This window comes from Peromyscus maniculatus, chromosome 6, assembly GCF_049852395.1.
Source record: "Peromyscus maniculatus bairdii isolate BWxNUB_F1_BW_parent chromosome 6, HU_Pman_BW_mat_3.1, whole genome shotgun sequence".
NCBI lineage: Eukaryota > Metazoa > Chordata > Mammalia > Rodentia > Cricetidae > Peromyscus > Peromyscus maniculatus.
In genome coordinates, this window is record NC_134857.1 from 57,253,255 (window position 1) to 57,265,803 (window position 12,549).

General features: G+C 36.0%; 1 protein-coding gene across 4 annotated transcripts in view; it reads left to right on the plus strand.

The window, feature by feature from the left end:
* Fstl5 (follistatin like 5) overlaps positions 1-12,549 on the plus strand; it is a 596,430-nt gene that overhangs the window by 367,472 nt on the left and 216,409 nt on the right. For all 4 annotated transcript variants that reach the window (XM_006972666.3, XM_015990071.3, XM_006972669.4 and 1 more), the window contains exon 7: positions 6,268-6,434. In XM_006972666.3, coding sequence (XP_006972728.1) covers positions 6,268-6,434 — 167 coding nt within the window. The remainder of the gene's footprint in view (positions 1-6,267; positions 6,435-12,549) is intronic.

The following is a 12,549-nucleotide window of genomic DNA, read 5'->3' on the forward strand; positions in this document are numbered from 1 at the left end:
TCTAAGCTAGACTAGCATTTACTTTGTTATTTCTTCATTCCTTGACAAAAATAAAATTTAAAATTCACAGTTATTTAAAATCAGGATATTGAGTCATCATAGACCTCTCATTATGAGAAGAATCAATTTACTCCATCTAGGATACTTAATTATCTTTTTTGATATGTTTCTTACTCATTATGCTACTAGGATTTGCTTTTAATTAGTTGTCTTTTACTAGAGTAAAGAAGGGAGAAGTATATGTTATTTGATATGTCACTGATTTAATTTCTTTTATGCTTCATTATCATAGTAGGAATTATATGCAACCCAGGGTACTAACATTGTGAGACTACTGTGTCAGTAAGTTAGAATGCAGCAGAATCTAAACTTAGCTACTGGACAAAAGATACATAGTTAATATAACATAGTCTTGGTAAAGATGCTCTGTTCTCCTGATTTAAAAGTAAATGTCTAGCTTAATATCATCATTCTCTTTTTAGATACACCATGATTCCCAAATTCTTAATTTATATTCTTACTATAGTCACATATTTATACAAATATTCCCATTTTTATGTATCATGCAGTCATTATTAAATGAATATTCCACAAATATTCTAGATATCAGTGACATTAGACCAGATTTGTCTTTTGATCTTTTACTTTTGGAGGAAGTTTCCTACCCTTTATTTAATTTTGTTTTGTTTTATTGAAAATGTATTTATCAGAGACTGAAGCAGCAAACACAGGGCCTACATGGGTCTGAACCAGGTCCTCTACATGTATTTTATAATTTCAGTTTAGTACTTTTTCTTTATTAAGAAATTTTTTTATTAATTTTACATACCAACCACAGATCCCCCTCTCTTCCATATTCCCACTCCCTCTCCCAGCCTTCCTCCCACAACTCACCCACAATTCCCTCTTCCAAAAAGATGAGGCCTCCCATGGTGAGTCAGCAAAGCCTGGTACATTTGGATGAGACAGGTCCAATCCTTTCCCTCTGCATCAAGGCTGTGCTAGGTGTTCCACCAGAATAACAGGCCCCAAAAGCCAGCTAATGTACCAGGGATAGATACTGATCGCACTGCCAAGGCCCCTTAAACAGACCAAACTACGCAACTGTCTTGCTTATGCAGAGGGCCTAGTCCAGTCCCATGGAGGCTCCACAGCTGCTGGTCTAAAGTCCATGAGTTCCCACTAGCTTGGTTTCCCCATCATGATCTATTGTGCTTTGCTGATAGAATCCCTCTTCCCTCTCTTCCACTGGACTTCTGGAGCTTGGTCTGGTGCTTGGCTGCTTGGCTGCAGATCACTACATTTGCTTCCATCAGTTACTGGATGAAAGCTCTATGATGACAGTTAGGGTATTCAGTGATCTGATTACCACGGTAAGCCAGCTCAGGCACCCTCTCCACTATTGCTAGAAGTCTAAGCTGGAGTCATCCTTGTGAATTCCTGGAAACTTCCCTAGCACCAGGTTTCTCCCTATCCCCATGATGTCTCCCTCTATCAAGGTATCTCTTTCATTGCTCTCCCACTCCATCTCAAGCCCTAATGATACCATTTTTGTGTATATACCCAAGGAATGCTTAGTCATTCCACAAGAACACTTGCTCAACTATGTTCATAGCAGCATTATTCATAATAGCCAGAACCTGGAAATGACCTAGATGACCCTCAACCAAAGAATGAACAACGAAAATGTGGTACATATACACAATGAAGTATTACTCAGCAGTAAAAAACAATGACCTCATGAAATTTGCAGGCAAATGGATAAGAACTAGATAATATCATCCTTAGTGAGGTAACCCAGACTCAGAAAGACAAACATGATATGTACTCACTCATAAGTGGATACTAGATATAAAGCAAAGCATAACCAGACTAAAACCCACAACTACAACGGGATGGTCGAGCTAGAGCTGTTTAGTATTTTTATATGACTTGTGAATGTGTGAACAAGTGGGTCTCTGCTTCTTGTACCTTCTCTGGGTGCTCTTTTCCTTCTGTTCTGTTCTGGTGTCTTGTCCATCATCAATCTGATGGTTTTAATTTTATCTTGTTATAATTTATTTTGCCATATTTTGTTGTCATTCATAGAAATCTGGATTTTTTGTTTGTTTGTTTTGCTTTTTTGTAATGAGAAACAGAAAAGAGTGCATACAGATGGGAGGGGAGGTGGGAAGAAACTGGGAGGAGAAGGAGGGGAAACCATAATCAGGGTATATTATAATCAGTATATATTGTATGAGAAAAGTGCCCATTTTCAATAAAAGAGCTTTTCCTTGAGAAAGTGTGTACGTGTGTGTGTGTGTGTGTGTGTGTGTGTACATGCGTGCCTGCATACATTCATGCATGTGTGCATATAATGTGCACAGAGGACAAACTCAAGTGTTACACCTCATGAGCCATCCATCTTATTTCAGTCTCACTGGAATATGGAGCTGGTTGATTAGCCTAGGCTCACTAGCCAACAACAAGACCCCCCCTCTCTCCATTCTTAGCTCTGGTGTTACAAGCACAGGTCACCATGTCTAGCTTTTCTTTGGGGTGCTGATGTTTCAACTAATTTTCTTGATTTTGTGGCAAGTATCGCCTCAGCCCTGAAGATGCATTCTTATAATTCCCCTAATTCTAGTCATGAAGATAAGAAAAAGTACATAGTAACCCACAATAAGCAATTAATTTACATGATTTTGTTTAGCTAAATTATCAGACAGAAAAAAAAAAAGATCTACAGTGGAAGTGTCTTGTATTAAAAATATAAGAATTCTGACTTCTTTCCTTATATATGAGAAAAAAAAAACTGCCAGAGAGATGAGACACTCATGAGTCAGTAAAATGCAGAAGTATTTCAAAACAAGTGTACTCCATGTAGGTTTCCCTTTAACAAGAGTACTATGTGGTTTTTGTTTGTTTGTTTGTTTTGTTTTGGGAGGGTTGTTATCATTATTGTTGTTTTAAACAGTCTTACTATGTAGCTCAAGAGGTAATTAAACTTGTCCTCCTAACTCAGCTGTCCAAACATGGGCTTCACAAAAGCACATCACCATAACAGGTGCACAGGATCATGTTATATATGCTTTTTCTTAAAGCTCATTCCATTGAAATGTTTTATCACTAGAGTAAAGGTACAGGAAAGAGAACTAAGATGGCTGCTGTTATGACTGCAAGCAGTATTCTGCACCTAAATAGCAAAAGATGACTCCAGATAGAATGCTAAAAAACAACAACAACAAAATGCTATCATTCATAAGTATTCAAGAAAATGCAGATAAAAGATTATGTGTAGCAGGAGTCTTAGAAGGTCTTATTAATAAAATCAAACCCAGGCAGGTATTGGGGTGAACACTGGAAAATCAGAGACCCAGAATAAGCCACAGCTAACCTTACCTGGCCAACTTCTCAGCTGGTCTTGTTTCCTCAGACTGGAAGCTTCTGTGTCCTCATCCCAATGGCTCTCAGCTGAACTGCTGCTCAAAAGCCTGAAGGAAGCTTCTAGTTTCTGGTCCTCATGCCTTATATATCTTTCTGCCTTCTACCACCACTCCCCGGGATTAAAGGTGTGTGTCACCATGCCTGGCTGTTTCCAATGTGGCCTTGAACTCACAGAGATCCAGAGGGATTTCTGTCTCTGGAATGCTAGGATTAAAGGCATGAATGCCACCATTTTCTAGCCTCTGTATCTAGTGTCTGTCTGGTCTCTGACCCCAGATAAATTTATTAGGCTGCACAATATTTTGGGGAACACAATACCACCACAATTATGCTTCTCTTTGAATCTTTGTTTATAAGCTTACAATCATAAGCACTACAATATAGGTGCACACACATACACACACACACACACACACACAAACACACACACACACACACAGACAATGAAGAAACACCCCTTATTCTGATAAATTTTGAAGTTTTAAATTGAATGATAGCTTCATCCATACATACTATAATAGGGTATGATAATAATACATTTTGCATGTTTGTATAAGCACATCATTCACAATAAAGTGTTCTTATTACCAGTGAAGAATAGAGATGCCTAACTTTTAATATTGGAAAATAAATCATATTTAAAATACTAAATATGGACAGGGTGGGCCTCCTAGAAAGAAGGCCTTCTGCTCAGTTTGTCTTGGGAAGACCCTATTGATCTGAGTTGCAACAGTTTCAATAAAAATGATTGTTTATGTAGATAAAATTTTCTATAATGTAGCTAGGGATATACAAAATTCTAAATTTTTTTTCAAAATATCTATAGTTAATAATTAAAAAGTTTCTAAAACAAATTAAAAATATAGTTGTAGAGAAAATTTTCTTTATATATTATTATTGCCTGAATAATATTTTTTTTTCGAATTATAAGTTCTCTTTAAAATATATTTTGGATGGCTAACACATTGTCAATGTTTATTATAAGATGATCATGTTATCTAATTAAAATGTAATATATCACTATAAAGAGCACAACAACTTCAAGTGGCATACCAATTCCAGGTGAAAGAGTTGATGAGGAGGTTTTCATGATAACCTAGTGGCAATTATATTCTAAGTATTGAAATAGACCACCATAATATTATGTTATTAAGATTAGAGGTTCTATTATCTTTTTTGTTATTTAAAGAAAAGCTCAGATGCTATCTTTCAGGAACACACAAAGAGAATTATTAATGGTTTTTTATGATATATATATGTATTATGTTTATAATGTTTATAATGTTTTAAACTATAAAAAGAATTCTCTGAAAATTTCAAACTATTTCTATTCCTAATCAACATAACAATTAGTTGTGCCTATTTATTGTATATGTGAATTTTACCACATGGATAAATGCATTTAAGTGCATATATATATATACATATATTTACATATATGTATAAGTGTGTATATAAATGTATATATACACACATATGTATAGCAAGAAATCCCTGGGAGTCTGCTTAAAGGGTAAAAGGAATTTATTAGGAAAGAAAATTCAGCCGGGCAGTGGCACACGCCTTTAATCCCAGCACTCGGGAGGCAGAGGCAGGTGGATCTCTGTGAGTTCAAGGCCAGCCTGGTCTATAAAACGAGTTCTAGGAAAGGCTCAAAGCTACACAGAGAAACCCTGTCTCAAAAAACAAACAACAACAACAACAAAAAAAAAAAAAAAGGAAAGAAAATTCACTAGACAGAATAAGAGAATCATTGCAGGGTCCTGGAATGTTGAGGTACAGATCCAGGCTTTTCTGCTCCCTGAATCAATCCACACCATCCAAGCCCAGGAGTGAGAGAAGAGACAATGTATGTGTGTCTCGGGTCATAAAGGTAGTCCTGAGGCCACGCCCCAGAGGCAGGTACTTCAAGGTTATAGGTAGAACAGTTCAGCAGGTTAAAATGTGATATTTAAACAGAGTATGTCAGAATAAGGATCTAAACAATAGGCAGGAACCACAAGGCAGATCTACATGGATGTAGAAATGGGAGACACTGTAGACACTGTTTCAGACATCTTAATGGTGGTGCATCAGGGGCTGGATGCTAATTCTCAGCTGGTAAGGATTGACTGACAAGAGAAAAGCCATATTCATTTTTCCAACAATGTGCTCATGACTCTGCATAATCGTTGGCAGACTTATAAGCACTAGGTTTAAAAAAATGTTTAAGTGGAAAATTCAATGACCTGAAAATGATGGTACTGTACTAGCACTCAGTCAGGGAGGGCAGATGTAATGCCACTTCATTGCTCTGTGGTTGGTGAAATTTGGAGTATGTTTTTATTTTTCCTCTCCTCTTACAACTTCCCAAATAAATCCATTTTTCTTAGAGCCAATTTATATTTCCCAGCTTAATGATGCATTTTGCCCATATAGCTCTACAACTGCTCTCTGAAGCTGGCCAACAATGATCTCACCTCACCTACAGTATAAATCCATCAGACAATAAACAACATCATTTTTAATTCAATAAGGATGACACAGTACATGTCGAATTGGTAGTTAAATAATTTATTTCTCTTTCAGGTGCAATCTGCCAGGCTTTTTGTAACTCTCCTTCTGATACGCATTTCATGTTTAATAGTTCATAGCCTCATGAGGATGCTTGTCAATCAATTAAATTGAAATGTCATTCTGACCTTTAATTGGAAACAATTTACTCTTTTCTTCATTTCATTGGGAGCTTTTTTCCTCTGTCATTCAAATTCAAAGCCAAAATCATTCATATTCAAAAACTTCATAATAATTAATGTTGGAAAATGACCTACTCACCAATATATTGACACTTTGTCATTGCAGAAGTTATTCAGCTGAGTCTACCTGAAGATCAGAGAGTAAGCATTACTGCAGCCACCGTGGGACAAAGTGCTGTTCTGAGTTGTGCCATTGTGGGAGCCCTGAGACCCCCTATCATATGGAAGAGGAACAATATTGTTCTAAATAACTTAGATTTGGAAGACATCAATGTGAGTATGTGAAACAGAGATGCTGTCCAGTGTGTGCATTTTGCAAAGTTACCTTGGGCTCTGTTGTTTCTGGGGAGCTAAATGAATACTGGATACAGAGTGTAAGAGAATTATTAGAAGGTTGTATATCCATCCTACAGTTGGTAGGTACCCAACAGAGCAGTTGTAATTATGCAAATCATTTGTACTGGTGTAGTAAGATTATGTAGCTGTATATTAGTCAGAAAATGTATTAGCACAACACTTTATAAATATCTCTTTAGTTTTAAAATGCAAATTGTCTTCCTAGTAAATTCACATCTATTAAGTATTCCAGGAACACAGTCCTATAAGCTCAAATTTACATGCATGAAATTGTGACTGCTCAGAGTCCAAGAATAAAAAGTTAAGACTGCTACCCATAAGAAGATATGCATGAGTATAGGATGTGTGTGTGTGTGTGTGCGCGCATGTATAGGATGTTTGTGTGTGTGTGTGTGTGTGTGTGTGTGCGCGCGCACGCGCATTGATAGCTGTTAAGTGTTCCAGAGAAGTAATATTTAGTTACCTGAAAGTATAGGCGTGATGTGTTTGTATAATACAAATTCCTTTAATATAAAATATGTCTCTTCACCTAAAAATATATATTGCTAATTTATGAAATGTATCTGGGGTCTCTCTCTGAATTAATTCCCAGCATGCAATGGTACTAAGGATGAGGGATGGAAGTACCTTTTGCAACTTCTTACTTGTTCATATATTAATTCTTAAGAAGAAAATGCTTTAAAATATATTGAGTTGTACATTTTTAATGAAGCTTTGGTATTAGGGAACACATTATAGAAAGAACATGAGCTTGCATGTCTGTCATAACATGGCTTTCTCTGGTGAAATGAATTGCTACAGAGTACTCTCTATGTTCACTGGGAAAAGGGAGACCATGTCCCTCATAGAATGAACTGATTTAATATTGAACAAGCCTGAGTATTTTCTTAAGGAATTGATAGATCTGGGCAAGTAAAACAAACTAACTATCTAACTAACTAATAAATAAGTAAATAAATGAAAGTAAAATAAAATCCAGTGAGCACTACTATTGATTAAGCATCTCTGGAAGCCATATTTGTCAAGGACTCTTGAGAATATCTCTAAATATAGGTAATTAATCTCTTTGCACTGTCATCATGGTTGAGTAACAGCCAGTAGCTTGTAAAAAGCCAGCTGAGACAAAATGAAGTTTTATTTTACAATTCATTGGCATCAAGAAATATTAATATCTTAGTTAACTGTTTTACTTCTGTGAAGAGACACCATGACCATGGCAAATCTTGTAAAAGACACCATGTAATTGAGGCTTGCTTACAGTTTCAGAAGTTTAGTATATTATTATCATGGCAGAGAGCATGGTGGCATGAAAGCAGACCTGATGCTGGAGTTAGGAGTTCTCCATCCAGATCCGCAGGCAGTAGGAAGAGTCAAAAACTGGACCTAGCTTGGGCTTTTGAAGCTTCAAAGGTTACCTCCACTGACTTCCTCCAACAACGGGACATTCCTAATCCTTCCAAATAGTGTCATTCTTTGATGGTTAAGTAAAGTGGAAGATAGATAATTGCTGACAACAAGAAATCTTTGACACTCTAAAGAAGGACATCTAAAAGGACCCATAATATTCTAATTTATACTATCTTTGTTGTTTGTTTTCTGCACTGGTTAAATATGATTAGCCATCTGGCTTAAGCCTTAGCAACACTAAACATCATTTATTTTCTGTGCTAAATTGAACAAGAACTCATTTGTTGATGTGTTTGGCTTGTTGAACAGAACTTTCTTCAATACTCCTTTTTACCGCTCCCCCATTGCCTTGTAGATGATATTTCTTCCGTTGGATAACTATTTTCTCCCTATTGACCCTGAATTTAATTCATCTATCAAATAAAACTAGCTTAACTAGAATTAATACTGTTTCAATAGGAAGTATAAAATCACTTTGTGTTTAGTCTGAGAAAAGAAATATACAGATGTACTAGTGTACCACTGGAATACTGGGCTCACATGCAGATTTCCCGATTTATCACTCTCTGGATAGTTTTCAGAATTTAAATTGGATCAAATGTGTGCCTCGAGACAACTGAATATCTGTTTTGTGATCATCTCCAATGACTGTCACCTGTCAGCATAGGGGACGTTGAGATTCAATTCTTTTCTTTCCTGATTTAGTAGCTAATATTTTATTGACTCTCATTGACCTGAGCTATTGATTTCTCCGATCCCATTGCAGCTCTTCATAAGTTGTGGCAGATCTGGTGATGGTCTGAAACACTGTCTTCTAGCTCCTTTATCTGTAAAACATTCTGTCATGTTCACATTCAGAAGCCAATTAGTCTGTGAAAAATACGTAGCGTGTGAGAATTTTGATAGCTACTGATCAACAATTGGCATTCTTTTCCTGCCTGAGAAGAGGTACCTGATAATGAGAATGCTGAGGTTTATTGTGCTGAGTGTCTCAATTGCAGAGATGTTATACTTCCAGAGGGATTATTACATATTTTTTTCATAATTGTGTATCACCTTTCTTAACGAGAAATCAACTGAAATTACATGAACTCTAGTAACCACAAATCCGTGATTTTTCCCTGTCCTCCTTTATTATTTGTTGGATGCCATTCTTAAAGTCATGTGCATTAGTGAGGAGAGAAGTATGGGAGGCTGCAAATTCCCACTGTACTTTCTTTTCTTCCCCCTCTTTTTCACTGTGGTGAAAATATGTAGTGTCAGATCAATCTTCCTAAATTTTTAAGGGCACAATAAAGTCATGTTAACAATAGGCCCACTATTTTACAGCACATCCCTAGAACTTATTTATCTTCCATAACAGACCCCTGGTAATAACTCATTTCCCTCCCACAGTCCACAGCGACCATTATTCTACACTATATTTCTGTGATCTTGACTTTTGTAGCTTCCCCATAAAGTGGGTTCATGTGGAGATTATTCTTTGTGACTGCTTATTTCCCTAAGCATAATGACCTTCAAGTTTATCAATGTTGCTATTATAAGGATAAAAAATGGTGTGTCTGCTCTCTTTAGTCTACTTAATAATTTCCTTACTTTGGCTATATTGAAATGGACATACACATATAAATATATTTTGAGATAGTGATTACAATTATTTTTATATACTCCATAAATGGGATTGACTGTGTATATGATAATTTATTATATTTTTTGAAAAAGCTACATGCTATCTTTTTTTTATTAAATATTTTATTTATTTTACATACCAACCACAGATTCTCTTCTCTTCCCTCCTCCTGCCTCCCCCAGCTTCCTTTCCCCCAACCCACTTCCCACTTCCTCCTTCAACAAGGTAAGACCTCCCATGGGAATCAACAGGGTTTGGTACATTCAGATGAGGCAGGTCCAAGCCCCTTCCCTTGCATCAGGGTTGTGCAAGGTGTCTCACCATAGGTGATGAGCTCCAAAAAGCCAGCTCATGCACCAGAGATGGATCCCAATCTTACTGCCAGGGAGACTCTTAAGCAGATCAAGCTACATCTCTGTTGTACATTGCAAGCAAAGGTCCATGGGTTCCAGTTTATTTATATTACATCTTTGACTAATCTTGCTATTTTTTATTTATCTATATGTCAAATAATAGTAATCCTAATGCAGAAAGTAATGTTCATGGTTTAAATTTTACTATTATATCTACTATTGTTGTTATTATGTGTATATGATGTGTAAGTATGTGCATGCAATATGGGGTTCATGTGGAGGGCAAAAGTTTCCTGGGTTGATCAGTAAGTGCCTTTATGCATGACCCATCTCACTGGCCCTCCTTTATGGTATGAGTTTGCAGTTTCCTAACTATTAAGGTTGTGGAGCACTAGTGTACATATCTCATGCCATTTGTATATTTTCTTGGAGGAAAAGTCTACTTAGTTTCTGTGCCCAATTTTGCTTGAGGTAAATGTTGTTTACTGTTATTATTATTATTATGCTTATAATTTGTACAACGTTTACCAAATCAACATACTTTCATGACAAAAACATTTAATAAACCCGGAACAGAAACAACTTGATGGTAAATGTTATGCGTGGAAATCTGATTGGCAACAACAGAGTGAGAAAATGAATCGGTTTTCCTCTGAGATAAAAAGAGAAAAGAATGCCCCATCTCGGCATTGTGTACATCATATGTGAGGCAATCTGAGGCAGGGTGAGAGGTCAAATAAAGGAATGTAATGCATGAGAGCCTCCTGTCATTCGATGCCAGATGGAGGTAAGAAAATGTTTCCAAGTAGACACAATCACTTCAAGTTATTACAATTTCTGGAATGTGTTCAATGGGATTGTCACACAGTTGCTCTTCATTTAAAGAGAAGTGTTCCACAGAAATATGTTACAGGTGGATCACATGCAATTGAAGCTCTCACTTGAAACAAAACAGATTCAGTCATTGAGGTGGCAGCTCAACAGATTCTTAGATTGTAGACAGAGAAACAACTCTGAGGCCAGCAACTAATTCAGTCTAGGAAGGTAACATATAGGAAGAATAAAACTGCCATTGTGTGTAAGAATTTTAAGCCATGACACACATAATATAGAGAACTATAGATATTCAAAAATGTTTCAGAATATCTACTGTGGTTTATATTTGTCATTAGAATCAGCCAGTGGTATCAAGCATCTACAACCTATATGTAGGGATTCTACTTGTAGAATATGTTAACTACGTCATGTAATTTTAATTCTTAGAGCAATGAGAAAAAAAATAGTTTCTTTTACAATTAAAATATATATAAAAAGAATATACTATAGACTGTATATATAATTCATAGTTACTTTTATATACTATATAAGACATTTTATAGTTATACGTATATATGTTTTTTATGCATATACATATATAAAGACATTTTTGTATTTTTAGGGTGGCAATTTGTAACCCAAATTGATGTCACTAATACAAAATTATTTAATTAAAGTAATTATAAAAATTAAATACAAATTATTAAGATTTCTGTTTACTATCTTAAAAACCAACACAGAATATTTAGCTATATTATTCACACACACACACACACACACACACACACACACACACACACACACACACAGAGAGAGAGAGAGAGAGAGAGAGAGAGAGAGAGAGAGAGAACAACAAAGTGACTTCTAATGGCAATACTTATATATTAGTGCCTTATTCAGTCATCATCAGAGAAACTTCTTTGTTCAGCAGATAAAAGCAAATATCTGAGATCAAGAGCCATCAAATATATGCCCTCAGACCTCATGGATTCCCTTCAAAAGAGGAGGCAGAGAGAGTAAGAGCCAGAGGGGACTGTGATATTCAAATAGCTATTATATTTAGATATAATACAGGAAATCAACAAACTTAGTGGTTGACTAAAAACAATGACATTGTGCCTCTGTAAATCATCAGGTATTTACTGAATCTGATAGGGCATTCCCATAATCCCAGAACTGAGGAGGAGGAGGCAAAGTGATTAAAAGTTCTAAGTCATTCTTAGTTACATAACTACTTCAAGACCACCTTTCAGTCTATGAAACCATGTCTCATAAATCAAAATAAAACAGCAAAAAAAAACCCACAAAGCAAAACAAAACATCTCCCCCTCACAGTTTTAACCTGAAATAATAAAGATATTTAAAATTTTCCTTGAATAAATTGGTCATCATGTTATTTCAATATATATATATATATATATATATATATATATATATATATAAATTTTATTAAAAAGAGACTCTTTACTCATAAAATATATGCTGATTAAAGCTTTACCTCCCTCTGTTCCCCTCAGTTTCTCCCCAGCCTCATTCCCCTCTGAATCCACTCTCATGAGAAGAAATCAGGCCTCAAAAAGTTAACAATCAAACATGACAAACAAAAATAATGAGATAAAGCAAAACCATCACAACAAGGCTGGACAAGGTAACCCAATCAAAGGGAAAGAACACCAAGAGCAAACACAAGAATCAGAAACCCACTGGACCACATACTCACTGGTCCCATAAAAACACTAAGCTGAATGTTATACTATATACACAGAGGACCTGGAGCAAACCCATGCAGACTCTGTGCTTGTTGCTGCTGTCTCTGTGAGTTCAC